Here is a 19,881-nt window from a genome sequence, read left to right as displayed (position 1 = left end):
AGCTGGGCTTTACAGATCCATGTATATATCCACCCAACGGAGTCGGTACATTTATATTTGTATATACATATTATAATTTTATAATGATATACCATGTCTGTGCTGTCCGCATCCCAGCACTACATCTATACCTCACCCGCTAAGCTTCAGATTATATTTATATATATTATATTAGTTTTATTATTATGATATCCTTGCCTAGAAGTGCTGTAGTTGTTTTTTCCCCAAAGGGTTTACTTACTCAGAAAGGGTCAGAGCAGCGGCTGAAATCTGCAGCCCTTCTGCAAAACTGTTAAATGCAGTGTAGGGTCACTAAAAACTTGCTTCGGAAGTCTGTCTCAGGAACACTGAAAGCCCCAGCAGTAAGCATTGCAACGACAGATGTCCCGCCGCCCATCTGGGAGATAGCGGCAGCAGCAGACTTGTTGGTCACTTTATTGCTCCACATAGCGCGGGACAACGGTTGCTCTCTTGCTGCCATGGTGGCAGCTTGCCATCAGCTGTCGCAGGCGAGATGTGTACAACATGTTGACAGGGCATGACTCATGTATGCGGCTATCTCCCTGGCTTCACCTTTTGCTGACCTCCGCCACCAGACCACCAAGCACCAGGCGCCTACTCAGGCCCACCGCAGTTTCCCAAGACTGAACCCCAAGGCCCACGCCAGACAGAAGAAAGGCGATCCACCACAAATGTGGCTGTCCTGAGAACTTCCAGCAGCCTCTGACCCACCAGAACGTTGGCTACTCCTTCCAGGGGTGTGGTGTGGACGGGAGTGAAGGACCCGTTGCAGTGTGTGCCCCGTCCAGGCAGCACCAGGGATTCTATTCTCACTACTTCCTGGTGCCTAAGAACGTTTTCTGCCCCATTTTGGATCTGAGAATGATAGTCATGTTTATATAGTGCCTTATATATTCCGACTGCTAGCTGTGTTGTTTTATTGTCCACAGGGCTGTTTTCCCCACAGCTGGAGCACTTGCAGTGGCAGTAAAATCCAAGGCCCGGCCTAAGCCTTTGTGTTTTAAGAGATCTTACCGTCATGAGGTGCTCCTCCACCGGCTTGTGTCCGCACTACAGCTTGCGGCTGCGCAAGCATATGACCTCCAGGGAAGAGTGGTGGAGCGATGCCCACGGGCTCCCTCCCCCTCTTCTGAATCATCTGCTTTGAACAGCAGGATGGACCAAATCTGCTCTTTGCTGGACACGCAGACAGCACATGCAGTGATACAGGCCCCGCAATCCACGAAGTGCCCCCTCGGGGCAGCACGAGGGATTCTATTCCCCATACTTCCTAGTGTCCAAGAAAGATGGCAGTTTCCGCCCCATCTTGGATCTGAGGCGCCTGATCTTCGACCTCGAGATGTTGCACTTCAAGATGCTCAACCTGCGCACCATGTCCCAGGCCATCAAGCCCAGTGATCGGTTCACCACAGTGGAAGTGGAAGATGCTTACTTTCACATCCCCATTGCACAGGGGCACAGGAAGTTTCTCTTCTTTGCTATTCTCTATTAGCTGTCGCTAGCCCCACGCACTTTCTCCAAGTGCATGGACGTCATGTTAGCCCACTTGCATTGCCAGGGGGTCCGCATCCTCAATTATCTAGATCACTGCCTGGTTTGTTCTAATTTGAGCCACACGAACCTGATTCTAGGCAGTCTCTCAGAATTGGGCCTTCGGGTCAATCGAGAGAAGAGACGCTTGACGCCAACTCAGAAGGCACAGTTCCCTGGACTACACCTCAATTCCATTGCCATGCTCGCCACGCTGATGCCAGAGAGCGTTTCCTCCATACACACATCTCTCCCTCTTCCGACTGAGAGCTCGTGTCAGGGTGTCCCTTTGCCAGAGGCTGCTGGGCCTCCTAGCGGCTGCATCACAGACCCTCTCCCTCTTCCAATTGAGGCCACTGCAGTAGTGGTTCAGGTCTCTCAGGATACACCCTCGCCGTAATCAAGCACACCTTTCAATTTGACCCTCAGTGTGCCCCTGGGCCTAGTCTGCCACCGAGCAGTCATGAGGAGAGACGCCTCCAAACAAGGTTGGGGAGCAGTCTGCAACGGATGTGGTATCCGAGGCAGGTGGATGGAGCTCGCACGGTCCCTGCATATCAACTTCCTCAGACTGTGTCATTGCCAGCCAGGCCTACGGGACAGAGGAGTGAACGAGTGACAGTTCTGCTGATAGCCCCATGGTGGCCTCGCAGATTCTGGTTTGCAGACCTGATCACCCTCCTCAACAGAGAGCCTTGGCAACTCCCAGTGAGAGGAGACTTGTTCTCCCAGGTGCAGGGCACGCTTTGGCAGACCAATCCGGGCCTCTTTGGGCCTGGCCCCTGAGCGGGAGCATTTCATTGCCTGGGGTCTCTCAGACGCGGTAGTAGCCACTATTAAGTCGGCGAGAGCTCCCTCTACGAGGTCTCATTTCCTGGCTGCACAATCCCTGAAGGGAGCTCGATGGCTACGGCCTCCTCGTACCCCTTCACTGCCCCATGGCACCTTGATGTAGTGCTGGATGCACTTTCCAAAGCCCATGAACTCAGCTCAGCTGAGGCTAGTATCACTTAAGACTGCGTTTTTGCTGGCAATCACCTCTGCAAAATACGTGAGCAAGTTACATGTCCTGTCCATAGACCCTGTGATGTAGTAGGCCCATCCCTCTGTTAAGATGTTTGAAAAAACCTTCCAAACAAACAAAAGCTTACCTGGGGTGGGCTTGTGGAGTGGCCATCTTTGGGAAAGTAGGGGAAGGTTAGGCCATGTTTGTGGTCCTGTTTTGAGGATTTTTTTATTTGTTTTATTCTTGTTTGTCTGAAAATATTTAGTCAGTGTGTTGGCAGTGACTACACTGGTTTAGTTCTAGCTTTTTGACCGAAAGACAATAAATGTCCCTGTTTTGAAGCCTGGCTATCCTTGTTCGTAACTATATGACTTTGGGACCACCAGAAACCCACTGTGTGTCTGTTTTGTGGGAGATGGCTCCAGGGTCACGCTACAGCCTAACCCTGCATTCCTCCCAAAAGTGCTGTCTCCATTCCATGTCAACAGGCCTTTTGACTTGATGGCTTTTCATCCTCCTCCCTTCTCTTCAGAGCAAGAGAGTCGGCTTCACCTGCTCTGCCCTGTCCGGGCCCTCAGGAGCTATTTGGAATGCACTAAGGACATTAGATGCTCGGACCAACTGTATGTGTCCTATGGAGAGTGGACACTATCACCATGGCTTTCGAGTCCACTGGGACACCTGGTGGCCCATTCCACTCAAGACTTAGCCACATCATGGGCCCTTTTTAAAGGCACCCCCTTGGCAGACATCTGTGTGGCTGCAGCTTGAGCTTCGCCACTTACATTTGTTTGGTTCTACAGGTTGGCTGTGACAGGACCGGTCCCTTCCATTGGGAACCCAGTGTTGGCTTCAGTCGAGCCCCAGTAGACTACAGGCTCTGTCTTCTGATCTCTATTCCCAATGTGCCCCTGTTAGCGCATCCTGGATGGAATTTTTGAATCATTTATTTCCCTTTCACCGGACTATGCCTTCCAGTTGAGCACCCACACGAGCTGCTCCTGGACTTGCTGACAGCCCTGTTGGTGTGTTCCCGGGGTCTGTCATGCCGTCTCCATGTACGTTGCCTGGCTGCATTGTATATAGTTAGTTCATTATTGCATTGTGTTGTGGTGGTGCATGCATCTAGCCTGTAACCCGCTATGTATATATATATATTGTGTGTAAACAGCAGGTCTGTGGCTCCGTCCTAGATCTAGTGGACTGGAGAATCACTGTACTGTTCAGTTGAGAAGGATGCTCCTGTGCTGCACGAAGACAGCATAAATGTTCCTGCTGCCACGTTATACATACTGTTGTCTATCTTTTGGTGACTCTGATTGACTAGCCAACTGTGTATTATGTTTATCTTCAGAGGGTCTGTGGCCCCGCTCCTGTTGGATCAAGGGTCCACTGCCATGATAATGCATGGAGGGTGTACAAGTTGCTTGATTGCCGCACCATATATTGTGCAAGTAGATTACGGCCTCACTGCTAGCTGGACTAGTAGAGCAGCCAGCCTTGCTACAGCAAAGCGGGGCTACAGAGGTCAACTCCTACACCCTCCGCTTTGCTGGTTCTAGACAGTAAGAGTGTGACTGCGGTCCTCGCTCCTGGGCGGCCCAAGTGTGGCCCTAATGCCACATTAAATGGAAAATAAATGTATAATAAGTGCATTGCAAAATAAATATTTAATTATTTGTACCTTTTCATTGCTGTACGAAGCTAGTGATTTTGTGATATAAGATATTTGTTAGAAGTTTAATTCAGCATACTGATAAAATAACTGAGATTATTATACTTTTTATGTTTATAAACCCATCTTATTTTTAATATTGTTAGTTCCCTCATTAAGCAGCAGATAGAAGGGTAGAGGTGGATTAAGAGTGCATGCAGACATTTCTCAATGGTCTCTGATTTAAATACGGCTTTCTGATTAGTGCAAATGTAAACATATTGTGTTGCTGATGCTGGGCTACTTTGTAAGCATGTGAAGTTAAACTACAATTTTGACTCCATCAAGACACAAAAAAAACACACTTGTCCTGCCTCCTGTGGAGACTGTCCCTGTACAGGCCATTCTGCCCCCTGTTGATGGTAATGCAGAGTGTCACAGAGGCATCCTATAAAAGGCTCTATCCTGCTGCAACATGTACATGCACAACTAAAACTCATCAAGAAGTAGAACAGCTAGAACAATTGTGGCTCTAAATTAGTGTTTAATTTTTAAATCAAGGAGGATGCACAACTAAATTCATATAAAGAACTATTATAAGAAATATTAAAGATTTTTCTAAAATACACTGTACTGTATCAGACTTTGAATCTGCTCAGGTGAGTACTGTAAGATATTTCAATTTTGTTTTGGCATTTTTCAATGTATGTAAAATTTGTAAAAGTTATATATATATATATATATATATATATATATATATATATATATATATATATATATATATATATATATATATATATATTCCAGACTAAAACAGAATTAAATGTATGCATGACTAAAATGTGACTAAAACTAATGTAATTTTAGTTGACTTAAATTAACAAAGATTTTAGTATTTGTTAGTATACTACAAATGAAGAAAAGTGCATGATTAAAATGTGACTATATATTATAGATATTTTAGTCAAACTGCACATGTAATTAGATTAAAAAGAATAACTTTTATTTTTTTAAACACTTAATCAAGTTCCTCTATTCTGAGCATTCTGTGCACCCATCGTTGAACCAGATGCAAACATGTTAGACAAGAAAGGTGGATTAATGAATGTCGGTTTCCATTTTAAAACGTTTCCGTATGGTTCAACGGACAAAAACGATGTGATATGTATTCTCTACGAAGATGAATTTCAGTATCATAGAAGAATGACAAGTTTGAGCTATCAAATAAAAGCCAAACATAATGTTCAAAGTTCTATTCAAGGTGGTTTACGGCATCAGTTATAATATAGTATAAGAGAGCAGCGTTATCTTCTGTGAATGTTAACAGACTAGTTTGTCTGCGCAACTGGCTCAGTGAGAAACATAAGAACTGCAGTCCTATGGTTCTTGCTCCTATGTCTCATTTGTAGCAGCTTATGCATTTAAAAGTCTATAATAAAGCCCCATTCACACTGACATGCCGGACAATTGCAGGCACCGTTAGCCTGCTTTTCTCCTGTTGCATCCCATTCACACTGGTTTTGAATGCCAGAAAATTGTTGTCAAGGATCCTTCAGAGATTGCCCGCAAGAGTGCTATAGCCATGGGAACGAGACTCTGTATTGTTCTGATACATTATTGTATTATAGTGTTGGTCATATACATTAATATATTGCAAAAAAACCTTAAATAAAACGCTGTTCATACTTACCTCAGAAATAAGAAAATCTTCACTCACTGGCAGCCTCGTGCAAATTCTGTTGACAATTCTTGTCCATCCGCAGATAAATCCATGTGGACCAATGAGAGCAGGGCACGCTGCGGACAGTCTGCAGACTGGTTCTATATAGCGCCTTTCACACGCAGTGGTTCTATAAATATTGGCAAAGCAGCCTTCGGTGCCATATAGAACCACTAAAAGAACATTTTTTTCTAAGAGTGTAGAGAAGCCTGTGGATCCGGAGAGGAGACACGGACCCATATTGGGATGTTTGTATGAGTTCGATCATTCCCCAGTTTGGCCAGTTTCCTTCCATTGTGTTTACTGGGCTATTGGTTCTAACCAGGGCGCCGGTTCGGTTCAGACTCACTACCAAGAACTACAAAGGAGGGAAAGACAAACGATACATCAATATAGGTGCGTTTTGCGCTATGACCAGTTCATCAGGTTGTATGGTTGTGTGTTTTTGCGGTGTGGTCACTGGACCCAGCGCTCACAGATCAATTAAGCCAGTGAACCCAGTATGAGACTCGGCTCTCGGTTCATGGTGGCGTGACGAGAGGCATTGTGTGGGTCTTGACACACTGAAGCAGAGTTAAATCAACTTAAGTAAATGAGAAAAAAGCATGACATTACTTTGTGTGTATATCTATATCTTCCAAAAGTCTGGGTTTGCAGATCTCCGATTGATTGCTCAAAACAACTGATTTTATTTTTCATTTGTTTTAAGTTTGGCATACTGCATAAAAATAAAATTAAACAATTCGAAACAAACTACCATCTATAACATTTCCCCATGCTTTGCCGTCTGTCACCACTAGAGGTCGCCGTTCACTAACTACTTACCTGCTGCAGCACTTTGCCCTACACACCTGTTTCCAGTTTCACCTATATAGTCCGGTCTGCTCCCACAAGTTTTTGCGAAGTTTTGTTTACGTGCTTTGTTCCTGTTTGCTGGCCCTAGACCCTTTGTTAGTAAGACGCTGCCTGATCTCCGCACATGGGTCTTGTACCCCATCCGAAGCACAAGGTGACACCATCATTGTCACTGTAGGCTCGTTCACACTAGAGGTTTGTTTCGTATTCAGTATTCGTATTCGGTTCGGTTTTTTTGGAGAAGAGTGTGAACAACACATTTTGATGGGCAACCGAACCGAAACGAAACAAACTGAGACACTGAAAGACTTGGTCTCGGTCCGTTTGCCAAAATAACTGAGTTCAGTTCGATTGAAAAACTTGAATGTGACACTGGAGGGTCTCGGTTCTTTTTCAACACGAAAACAAACTCCACATTTCACCCCAAAACGTGTACAGTACCAGTTAAGATAACATGTGCATTTGTATTTGTTCATTTACTTATTGTTAACGGTACCATCAGTAATCTGACAACAATTGGATATTGGAGTATATTCATCAAGGGTGTTACAAAGTTTTTTTTTTTAATGGAATACAATTCAAATTAAAGTTAATCAGATCGTACAATTTTATCTAAAGATGTTGCGTGTGAGGGAGTCAAAGTTCTTTTGTACTTTTACGTTTGTGTGAGACAATACGTGTCAGAAATGATGAATTGCTTTAAAACCCATTCATTTAATGTATTATGTTAAGGAGCACTATATGTTTGGTATGGCAGTAGCAGTAACATACTCCTAAATGGATATTTAGGGGACGTCACACGTGTGTTATTGTATATTTTTATATAGGCAGAGCAATCACCATTCGGCAGCGCAACACTGATTGTAATATTCACAAGAATGGCAGCCTGTTGTTGTGTTTTACATGTTTTAATACAAAACGAACCGAGATCACTTGATTATTGCAATATGAACACAAGTGATCTGAGTCCTGAGAAATCATGGAAGTGAACCACGAAAATGATTCAGTTAGTTTCCAACGACTTGAGCAGGTTTGTACACAAGACAAGTGTGAACAGCCAGCACACTGATACATTATTTCAAAGCAACGAACCAACCTGATTTAATTTGAAATGAACCCAGTGTGAGGGGGGGTAACACGTTTGCCCATATATAGCTATTCGATTTTGCATGATTTATTGGTATATAACATCTGACATGTGTGACAATAGTTAGCATTACATACGCCAACCTGTTGGTTCATTAATAACACTCAGATTTGCTTATATTATTATTTGCTTATGTATATTATTTTCAACCTCCTCCATTTCTAACTACCCGGTCTGTTTCTCGTTTCTCTTGTTCAAAGGTGTTCAAACCTTTGTGTTGTGGTCTCAAAAATGCGCCCCTGTTCTGATTGGTCACGTCAGTTAGCTGATGCACTGCTGTGTCGACCACGCAACTGGGTGACAAGTCATTTGCTGGCAATCATTTTCCTGCTCCATTCACTCAGACCCGTTGACGCCAAATTGCAGGCAATTAGACTAGCAACCTTGCAATGATTTGCCAGCAATAAACCATTCACACAGACCTTGCCAGCAACAACATGCCTCCAAATTGCCAGCATTTGTTTCAGTGTGAAAGTGTTGAATGGGGTGTAGTGTTTGCCTGTTTATTCTTGGAGGGAAACCAATTTATGCCTACCCAGGGTAACATAATCGCTGCCACCACCTTTAGTATACCGGTCAGGTCCGGAAGGAGAGCAATGCACAGAACGGCACAGTCAATGAGGAGAAATAAGGGAGACAGAATTAAATACAAACGGCCTTTATCAGGGCTGGAGTGGGACCCATTTTCAGCCTGGGAGTCTAATGCCCAAGACCAGCCCACCCCCTAATCCCCCCTCACACCCCCTCACACCGTGGTGGAACCTGGAAGTGACAGATCTGTTCTTACTATCATGTTATATTTATTTCTGATGTTTCAACAATAAATATGAATAATATAAATATGGCCATAAATATGAATAACAAATCACATACTGAGTTTTCTGCTACAAAGAGTCCAACTGTTACATTATGAGAAAAAAAATGATGGTATACATTCAAACAAAAATGTATTGCAGTAAGAAATATACTTTATGCACTATTGTTTTTTTATATGCATATCATTTTAATAAATAAAAGAATGAAATAAATTATATGAAACATTTCTGCTACAAAACATACAACTGTAACATTATGAAAAAAAATGTTTGCACTCAAAATTGAAAACAGCAAAGCAGTAATCAATAAATAACTAAATGGAAAATCAATATGCATCTCAAAATAAAGAAAGAAACAGGCCTTCTACCATTCTTTACAAGTTTTGGTTTACACTCAACTGAAAATGGCAAAGCCCTACAGCATCTCATTGCATCTATAGACATGAGGATTTCCTTTTCTGGTCCCATTAGCATGACAGATATGCACTTACTTTAAAATCCCTTCTACCCTTTTACTTCTACAATTTTACTTTTACAATAAGGGGGAGACAACTCCATATCTTATGAAATCCTCACTATCTTCCTGATTAAGCTTAAACACAATGTTTTCAATTTTATGCCCAAATATTGAGACATATGTAGCCATTTCGTTATTTATATTCCACGCGTATCTAACGTATGTCTAGATAGGCAAAGGGGAGTTGTGTGCCAACTTCCTCATCTTCTTGTGGTTTTACTAGAATGTACGTTCTGTAAATTTGTATTGTGTGTCTGCAGAGAGATGCATCTGATATAGACCGGTAGAAGCTGGTCTCATTATGTGCTCTTTGGTAACCTCATGTACGGGTGAGGAATTTGGGGCCTCTTCAAAAGCAAACCAACTCCAAAACCAAATCACAATCCTCTTTAAAGATAAACCATTACCAGTATACCAAGTAAAATACACACAACTAATACAAACCAACCACCACAATAATAATAATAATAATAATAATAATAATAATAATAATAATAATAATAATTAAACCCCACAAACTACCCTCCCAAGAGGCCAGTTATTCAAACCCCCACTCCAAATGAGATCAGCTATTAAGATGTTAGTGGCTCAGGTAAAAACAATGAAAAAACAAAGGCCATACAATATCAAAACTGTTACAAACAAAGCAGTCTGGGGAACAGGTAAGGTTAAGAAATGTCCGTGCACACAGTTAATTAAATAGTCCAATTGCACGTTGTCCTGTTTTTAACTCCACTTCTGTCTTGTGTTGGCAGATGTCGCTCACACTCTGCCTGTCCATTTTCAATCAGGCGCTTCAGATAATTCCTACAGTCCTCATCTCATCCTCAAGATTACCATTGTCTTTCAACCTCGGACTGTCACTCTCATTCCCCTTGCCTCTCTTGATTGTACACAGCTCCCCCCTTTTATCCTGGTTCACCAGGACTTAGCCCATCACCGCAGTGGCTCCCAGTACATTCACACACATATTAGCAGTCAATTAATCGATTTTAAAAATTACAGTTTGACAGCCCTAATGTAAATGTCACATAGTAATACAGATTGTAATGATACAGATGTTACATATTTTCTAATTGAAAAGTATTAGCTCTGAAATAGCTATAAACAAAATGTTTTGTACTGCTTTCAAATTTAATCACTATGATTTACACACTTGTTGTGGATCAATCAATCCACAATTTATTTATCTTCGTTATATAAAGCAATAACTTTCGTTACAGGTTAGAGAAAAAAACAACTTGAAGAATCAAGTCTGCCATGACTTCCCAGAATTCAACAGTTCCTCCAAACGCTACATTTGTTCGGCCGGAGTTCTTTTACATCAATGGCTTTTCTGACATCCCACATGTACAGTATTACTATATGTTTTTCTGCTTTGTTTATGTGGTAACTGTATTAGGAAACTGCTTCATCATGTTCATTATATACATGGACAGAAGTCTTCACACCCCTAAATATGTTGCTGTTTTTAATTTAGCTGTAGTTGACCTGTGTGGTAACACAGCTCTTATTCCCAAATTAATTGACACCTTTCTCCTCAATTCCCGGTACATAAGATATGAAGCCTGCTTGGCCAATATGTTTTTTGTTCACTTCTTTTCTTGCAATCAGTCTCTTACTCTTGTTGTTCTAGCTTATGACAGGTTTGTTGCTATATGCTTTCCCCTTAATTATCATGTCATTATCACTAATACTGTGATGCTTGTGATTGTAACAGTGGTGTGGATTCTCACAGCAGTATCAATTATTACACTTTTGGTTTTAATTACCAGACTGTCCTTCTGTAAAACCACAGTGATAAACAGTTATTTTTGTGACCACGGACCTGTGTATCGTATGGCCTGTAATGACAATTCTGCAAATAACATAAGTGCAATTTTCTGCACTGTGTTATACTTTATTGCACCGTTGGTGGTGATTGCATTGTCTTACATGTTTATAATTCTTGCACTGTTAAAAATTGCTTCAAAGGATGGACGACTCAAAGCTATGAAAACTTGTACGTCTCATCTGATCTTAGTGGCAGTGTTTTACCTTCCAATATGTGCCACGTACCTTGCTGCATTTACTGGTACTATTCATCCTAATGCCAGGATAATTAATACATCCCTAGCTACTGTCATTCCACCAATGCTGAATCCTATCATTTATACACTAAAAACAGAAGAGATTATGGAAGCAATTAAGAAGCTTTACAGAAGAAACAAGATACATTCACGTGTTATGATAGAATAAGAACTTTTCTTCGAGTTTTCTATTATATATACATGATCTAATTTAGAATCTAGTTAGTCCAGCCCAGGTAACATTTACTGAAAGTAAAAACACAAATGTTACAGAATACATCTAGGTTACAGACCAGTCCATCTAAATCCCTGCCTCAATCTTCATTGAATTCTCTGAGGTAGGTATTGCAGAATATTTATTAAAAACACAATAGAATTATGCATGAACACATTGAAGTTTTAAGGGAAAATTGATTCTGTTTAAGAAATTGGAACAGAAAGCGCCAAAGTCTGGTATAACAAACCCTGCAGGTTTTCCTTTACAACAACAATGTAAAATCCCTTATCATTTTCTTTTTCTTTAATGTGATTGGTAAATGTTTTCTATATGGGAGGTGGAAGCCTAGAGAATGATAATTTAGTTGCTGCAGGAGTGCCCTGTAGCTGCTTCACGTGTGGACAGAAAGTCTCATCCATGTTTGGATTACACATAAAATATCTGTTGATAATATCAATTTTCCATACTTTTGTTTGTATCTAATTAAAAAAATGCATTAATATATCATTAAATGTAACTGTCATTTGATGTAAATAAAGTAAAATAAATGTGTCATTCTTTTTGTGATGTCCACTGGCTTGTCTACACTATGCAGTTTCCAACTCACCACTAACTGATCTCCTGTGTTCCTGACCATCACTTGTTCTCCATGTTTCTCACCTTTGGATTGCCCTCTGACACATTTTATGTCTGATTGACCGACCTATTGTCTATGACCTCAACTGTGGCTTTTGCCTTGCCTTTATGGCTCTGTTTGCCAGCTCTCTGACCGAGCCTGTTCCATACCTGTCTCTTCCCACACCTCCACTTCCCTGGCTGTTTGGGCAGACAGTTGTGACACATTGCACATTTTCATTGAAGTATGGGGCAAATTATTCTGGGCAGTAAACAGCGTGGTAGCTTGAAATCGAAGGGAGGGCTTAAGCCCGTTTCCTGTTGAAGCTGCTTATAGGCCCGTGTGTGTCACTCAAACAACTCCTTCCTGTTTCCTGTTTATATAAATGGGGGCACACACCATTTCAATAAAGCCTTTCTTCACTCAGTTGGAGTAAATATATTGAACTATATACATCTCCTCTGAATCGCCATATTATTATATTCTGATTAAATACCCATGCATATTGCATGCTGGCGCTAAGGATATGTCTCAGTTCCTGGCTCTCGATTTTGATATATATACATATATTTAATTGTTTCAATATGAAGATAATACACATTATTATTAATATTACTACTACTACAACTACTACTACTAATAATAATTGTCACAAGTGGGGCGTGACTGGCATTAATCACTTTTTTCTTCACTGTTGATGATTATGTGCTCTTTAGTATTATAATTTGTTGTCGTCTTGATTATTTTTACTTATTTATTAACCATGTTTCGGTTTCTTTTGTTCTTTATTTCTTTGATTGTTTGGAATTGCTTAATTGCTTCACGTGTTCTTATTTATGTCAACAGCCAACCACACGCCGCTGGGTTGCATTCCCACATGGACTTCCCCCGCATCACCTCCCTAATCACCGTCACCTGCACCTCTGACTCTAGCTCCTGCCTATAAGAGCAGGAAGCTCTGCTCATTCAGCAGAGATGCAACAGTGGAGGCAGGGAAAGACACGATTAGTAACATCAACAAAGACACGTGCTGGATGGGAGAGAGTTGAGTGAAGACACCGTGAAGACACCGTGAAGACACCGTGAAGACACCGTGAAGACACCGTGAAGACACCGTGAAGACACCGTGAAGACACCGTGAAGACACCGTGAAGACACCGTGAAGACACCGTGAAGACACCGTATCAGTGGAAGAGCTAGGAGAGATCTCTACAGCGAGGATTTTGGGGAGTAGTGTGCAGTAGTGGTTAGGACTCTGGACTCTGCAGTGGAGGATTGTGGGTTCAATCCCATTTGGGGTCACTGCTGTTGTACTCTTGAGCAAGGTACTTTAACTGGATTGCTCCAGTAAATGCCCAGATTTATAAATGGATAAAAATGTGGGGGATGGAAGAAGTGGTGTGGTGTACTGTAACAATTGTCACCTTGGATAAGGGTGTCTAAGAAATTGGTAATAAAGATTTGAAGTTTGGAGACCATAGTAGAAGGTGAATATTTCCTGTGTGGATAGTACTTTGTGAAAACAGATTGTGGAAAAACAAGAAACTAGATATGGCATTTAGATCACTTTATTTCATGCACCACAGAAAGTTATAGTGACAGTTTAGGCTCCCTCTGGAAAAGGGTTGGTAATTGCATTTTGCACTTTTTGTTGCTGCCTATCCTTGCTCCCCTCTAGTGGCTGTTTGTGGATTTGTAACCTGAAAAGGAAAAATATGCATGAATTGCTTATTTGCATAGACTGCTTCTATTGATGAACATTACTTGCCTTGATCATAGAATCCCGGTGATCAGTGTGGAGCCAGTCCAGGTTTTGCCAAGCCCAAAATGGCTACTGGCCTGGGAAGCGCCAATGATTAATTGCATCCTGGAGCAGACCTCTCGCTTACCTGTAGGTTGTTCATGGGTTTGCTGCTACCTGACGAGACCGAAGCCAAACATAGCATTGATGTTGCTACATCTGGTCTCTGTATTGGAGTACTTTCAGTAGAGAGATGTCTTGAATCTGCTGCTACTTAGTGTGTATGTTTACAGTGAGGGAAGATTAGTTACATATTGGATACATATTTGCTTTTTACTCTAATTACTTTCTTTGCATTCTATTGGGTATGGTATTTTAGTCTTATTCACCACCCTTTTATATTTGTTTTTGTAACTGTCTAGCACAGCTTTTGTTCCCTGTGTGTGTGAAAGCAACCCTGTTAAATTAAAATTATTACTACATACCGTCCTGCTGTTGTCTTGAGGTCCCATTGAGCCTGCCCAGGGAGAGAAACGAAGAGTTCCTCTCTCACTTATTAATTGAGGTGGCGTAGTTGGTCACATCATTCACACTGAACCCCCTCAGTTGTGACATGATGATAACCTTAAACTGGAAAAACTGCTGCATAGCCAGTGTACTGATTTTAGCAATCATTTTTCTTTAAACCTCATGTTTTCATAGTCAGAATCATTAATCAATATATAGTTTCCCATGTTTCTTTAAAAGATGTGTGTAAGAAATACACAATGCTTTTCTCAGATATTCAAAGACTTCCCTTGAATGGATGGGAGTGCTCAAGTAAACCGATTAGCCATACCATGCATTACACTGTGTAACAATTTTATTGTTGTCCCTGGGTAGTAAGTGTTAATTCCTAATTGCTTATGCCTCAAAAGTATAGAAAATGGCTATTATTCCCCACAAACTTTGTTTTTGTGACCAGGACAGTGATATTTTGAATTTTTAACTATTTCCAGTGAGCAAACAGGCAAATTTGTGTGTTTTTCTTCACATGAAGTCTGAAAACCTATGAATCCAAATTAACATGTAAATACCATTTTCAAATTGGAAATGGTTAAATTTCAAAATTATCACTGTCCTGGTCACAAAAGCAAAGTTTGTGGTGAATAACAGCCATTTTCTATACTTTTGAGGCATAAGCAATTAGGAAATAACACTTACTACCCAAGAACAAAAATTGTGTTACATTAGTGTTATAGGTCTGTTTTGTCTGCAACTTATACTGATACAGGAAGGCAGAAACAAAAGTACAGGTAATATTGAACTAGCATTCAGAAAGGCTGAAAGAGATGTCACAATATTGTGTGACATACACCCAGAAACAAACATCTCTACTCCCTGGAGTAGACTGTCACAGTCCTGAATGTTCTGCTTATGACTTCCCCTGTTGATAGAAGTGCAACAGAGACTGGTATAAAAACCTCTGATCTACTACTACAGATTCATGAAACAGAATTACTGCATCTAAAGGAAGAGTACATTGTTTATTTTCCAAAAGAAATTACTAATTAACAAGACGTATATAGAACTTAAAAAAAACAAAAAAAAACAGCACAAAATAAACCTATAATTGTATTCTGGTGAGTTTTTTCCATGCTTTTTTGCTTGTTAATTTATATTTGTCAAGTTTAAATATGTAAAAAAATACAAAAATTCAGATGTTTGTATATTGAGAAAAGGAATTATTCCACAAAAATACTTCAAAATTATTAGACTTAATTGTTGAAGCACAGGTTTGTTAAAACATATGTAGATATACAAACAAAAGATTGTTTTAATTGTTGCCTGAATATATTCTGAATTCAAATAATATTGTGTAAGAAATATCTACATTAAAGGTAACAAATAGAAAGAGGAAAAAAATCAATGTATTACTGTTGGAATATATCTTTAAATATTAGCTAGTTAAATTCAACAAATATAAAGACTGTATTTGAAAATCATAAACTAACTTAGATATACATTTTTTCAGAGTTACAAGATATGTACATTCCAAGGTAATCTTTCAATGAATGGCACACATTGAACTATGTTTCCTTAATTTCCTGAGTAAAGAAAATACATGTAATATTTTAAATGAAATGCTCATTTCAAACATCTCTGCCAGGGCCACTAAATAGAATAACTTTTACAATTACAGGTCAGAGACACATAAGTGAGGAAAAAGTCTACCATGAGCTCCCAGAATTCAACAGCTTCTTCAAATACATCCTTTGTCAGGCCTCAGTTCTTTTATGTCAATGGCTTTTCCAACATCCCACATGTGAAGTATTATTATATTTTCTTGTGCTGTGTTTATGCAGTAACTGTATTTGGAAACTGCTTCATCATGTTCATGATATACGTGGAGAGAAATCTTCACACCCCTAAATATGTTGCTGTGTTTAATTTAGCTGTAGTTGACCTGTGTGGAAGCACAGCACTTATTCCTAATTTAATCCATACTTTTCTATTTAATTCTCAGTTCATCACATATGAAGCTTGTTTTTCCAATATGTTCTTTGTTCACTTCTTTTCTTCCATGCAGTCTCTTACTCTCGTTGTTCTGGCCTATGACCGGTTTGTTGCTATATGTTGTCCACTGAAATATCATGCAATTATCACAAATATCACCATGGCTGGGATTATTGCAATGGTTTGGGTTTTCATAACAGTGACAGTGATGACGGCTGTACTTTTGTTTACCAGACTATCCTTCTGTAAAGGCACAGTGATTAACAGTTATTTTTGTGATCATGGACCTGTGTTTCGTCTGGCCTGTAATGACAATTCTCCAAACCACATCATGGCAATATTTTGCACAACATTATTTTTTGTAGCGCCAGTGGCAGTGATTGGGTTATCTTATGTATGTATAATCATTGCACTATTAAAAATTACAACGCAAGAGGGACGTTTAAAAGCCATGAAAACCTGCACCTCCCACCTAATATTGGTGGCAATTTTTTACTTTCCAATATGTGCCACTTATATTGCCGGATTGAGCTCCAACATTCATCCAAATGCCAGGATAATTAATACATCCTTGGCTACTGTCATTCCACCAATGCTGAACCCTATTATTTATTCTTTAAAAACAGAGGAAATCATGTCAGCAATAAAAAAGCTTTACAAAAGGAACAAGCTAATTTCTCATGATACAGAAGACTAATGTTTTCCGTACCATGTCTGCTAATAAATAAATAAATAAATAATAATAATAATGCGAGAGAATTACATGAAGGCTTTTAAGATGACTGTAGAATGTGGTTTTAAATCAAAGTAGTGAAGTTAAAATGGTTTTAGTCTGGTAATATAAACTGAGAAAGTGAGGATGAACACTGAATGAGCTTTATTGGGGTGAACTAATTCCTAAGCAACATGACTGAAGACAGACCAATGATATCAGAATGCCAGTTTATTTCTTACAGCACTATAATGCGGCTGTGCCAGGGGTGTGACAGTTAATCCGCTCCCTGTTGGTTTACTGCTCCAGACAATAGAGAAACTCGAAACTTCTGATTAGGGGAACAAAGCTGTGTATTGATACGTTTTTGGTTTTCTCGTTTTCTCTTCTGAAGTTCCATAATTTGATGTCAAGTCAAATTCATCCCACATTAAATGGAAAACAATTGTATAATAAGTGCATTGCAAAATAAACAATTAATTATTTGAATAATTTAAATGTTGTATAAAGCACATTATTTTAGGAAATAAGATGTTTGCTTGAAGTTTGCTCCAACATACTGACAAAATAGCTTTGAGATTTTATTATACTTTTTAAAGTTTATAATCTTATTTTACATTTTGCTAGTTCCCTCATAAAGCAGTAGGTAGAAAGGTAGAGGTGGATTTAACAGCAGAGATTGAAAGTCTGTAAAGGGGGTCTAGGCTCTTTAAATACGGCTTTCTGATTAAGGCAAATGGAAACATACATGTTTGTGATGCTGGGCTACTTTGCAAACAGGTGAAGTTACTCTTAAATTCTGACTCAAGACACACACTCACAAACAAAACACACTTGTCCTGCCTCCTGTGGAGACTGTCCCTGTACAGGCCATTCTGCCCCCTGTTGATGGTAATGCAGAGTGTCACAGAGGCATCCTATAAAAGGCTCTATCCTGCTGCAACATGTACATGCACAACTGACACACCGTGAGAAGCACAACGGCTAGAACAATTGTGTCATCAAATTTGTGTAAACTGAATTCCTGACACAAACTTTTATATGTTTATGTATTTTAAATATACTGTACTGTGTATGCCTACACATTTGCTCGGGTGAGTACTATATTATTTTATTCTTGTTTGATATTCCTCTATTGATGTTAACTTTAAAAGTTATTTGTAAAGAATTTCACAACAGCTTAGTAGTAGTAGTAGTAGTAGTAGTAGTAGCAGTATAGATTACAGATTTATAAAATATAGTATATATTTGTGCCATTTTTCCAATGAACATATTATATACTTTTAAAGTATGGCGTGATTATCTAATTCTTTAGCCAGAAAAATAACTTAAAAATATTAGCTGTGATGTAGGTATAAACAACAAGATTTGTACTAGCACAAGCACATAAATATGCTTTACACATTAGATTGAATCCATGCATGCAATAATTATTTATATTTGTTAATATAAAACATTAAATGAAGCAATAACTTTCATTACAGGTTAGAGAAAAAGCAACTTGAAGAAACAAGTCTGCCATGACTTCCCAGAATTCAACAGTTCCTCCAAACGCTACATTTGTTCGGCCGGAGTTCTTTTACATCAATGGCTTTTCTGACATCCCACATGTACAGTATTACTATATGTTTTTCTGCTTCGTTTATGTGGTAACTGTATTAGGAAACTGCTTCATCATGTTCATTATATACATGGACAGAAGTCTTCACACCCCTAAATATGTTGCTGTTTTTAATTTAGCTGTAGTTGACCTGTGTGGAAACACAGCTCTTATTCCCAAATTAATTGACACCTTCGTCCTCAATTCCCGGTACATAAGATATGAAGCCTGCTTGGCCAATATGTTTTTTGTTCACTTCTTTTCTTTCAATCAGTCTCTTACTCTTGTTGTTCTAGCCTATGACAGGTTTGTTGCTATATGTTTTCCACTTAATTATAATATTATTATTACTAATACTGTGATGCTTGTGATTGTAACAGTGGTGTGGATTCTCACAGTGATATTATTAATTATAGCTATAGTTTTAATAACCAGACTGTCCTTCTGTAAAACCACAGTGATAAACAGCTATTTTTGTGACCATGGGCCTGTGTATCGTATGGCCTGTAATGACAATTCCTCAAATAACTTCATTGCAATTCTCTGCACTGTGCTATACTTTATTGCACCGTTGGTGGTGATTGCATTGTCTTACATGTTTATCATTTTTGCACTGTTAAAAATTGCTTCAAAGGATGGACGACTCAAAGCTATGAAAACATGTACCTCTCATCTGATCTTAGTGGCAGTGTTTTACCTTCCAATATGTGCCACATACCTTGCTGCATTTACTGGTACTATTCATCCTAATGCCAGGATAATTAATACATCCCTAGCTACTGTCATTCCACCAATGCTGAATCCTATCATTTATACACTAAAAACAGAAGAGATTATGGAAGCAATTAAGAAGCTTTTCAAAAGGAACCAGATACTTTCCCATACAAGACATAGATAAGCATATCTCTGGGAGAAACAAAAATAGCAATGTCAAAAGGGAATGGGAATGTATGCATGTGTGTGGTTTTCAAACTGGGTTGGGTATCCTACTTTTTTCTACTATTTTCCAGCTTGCAGGTGTTTTGTTCATTTTCTCAAATTCAAAGATCCCTGTGCCCTGTTACTGAATGTCACACTGTACTAACGTACCATACATTTACAATTTTTAGTTGATTTTGTGGAACAATGCATTTTATCATCTCTGTTTCAGTTCAAATAAAAGCTT

At 39.6% G+C, this 19,881-nt stretch overlaps 3 protein-coding genes across 3 annotated transcripts; all 3 read left to right on the top strand.

Annotated features, from left to right (window-relative positions):
- The first annotated feature begins 10,522 nt into the window (after positions 1 to 10,522).
- Positions 10,523 to 11,503, top strand: LOC136747167 (olfactory receptor 1E16-like). Its single transcript, XM_066700123.1, has one exon. The coding sequence runs from the start codon at positions 10,526 to 10,528 to the stop codon at positions 11,501 to 11,503; it is 978 nt and encodes a 325-aa protein (XP_066556220.1). The 5' UTR covers positions 10,523 to 10,525.
- Positions 11,504 to 15,987: 4,484 nt separating this feature from the next.
- On the top strand, positions 15,988 to 17,101 carry LOC136747338 (olfactory receptor 1E16-like). The gene has a single exon (XM_066700274.1). The coding sequence runs from the start codon at positions 16,124 to 16,126 to the stop codon at positions 17,099 to 17,101; it is 978 nt and encodes a 325-aa protein (XP_066556371.1). The 5' UTR covers positions 15,988 to 16,123.
- A 1,532-nt stretch (positions 17,102 to 18,633) lies between these two features.
- LOC136747166 (olfactory receptor 1E16-like) lies at positions 18,634 to 19,614 on the top strand. The gene has a single exon (XM_066700120.1). The coding sequence runs from the start codon at positions 18,637 to 18,639 to the stop codon at positions 19,612 to 19,614; it is 978 nt and encodes a 325-aa protein (XP_066556217.1). The 5' UTR covers positions 18,634 to 18,636.
- Positions 19,615 to 19,881: the final 267 nt, after the last annotated feature.

This window comes from Amia ocellicauda, chromosome 3, assembly GCF_036373705.1.
Source record: "Amia ocellicauda isolate fAmiCal2 chromosome 3, fAmiCal2.hap1, whole genome shotgun sequence".
Taxonomy (NCBI): domain Eukaryota; kingdom Metazoa; phylum Chordata; class Actinopteri; order Amiiformes; family Amiidae; genus Amia; species Amia ocellicauda.
This window is presented reverse-complemented; position numbering and strand designations above follow the sequence as displayed.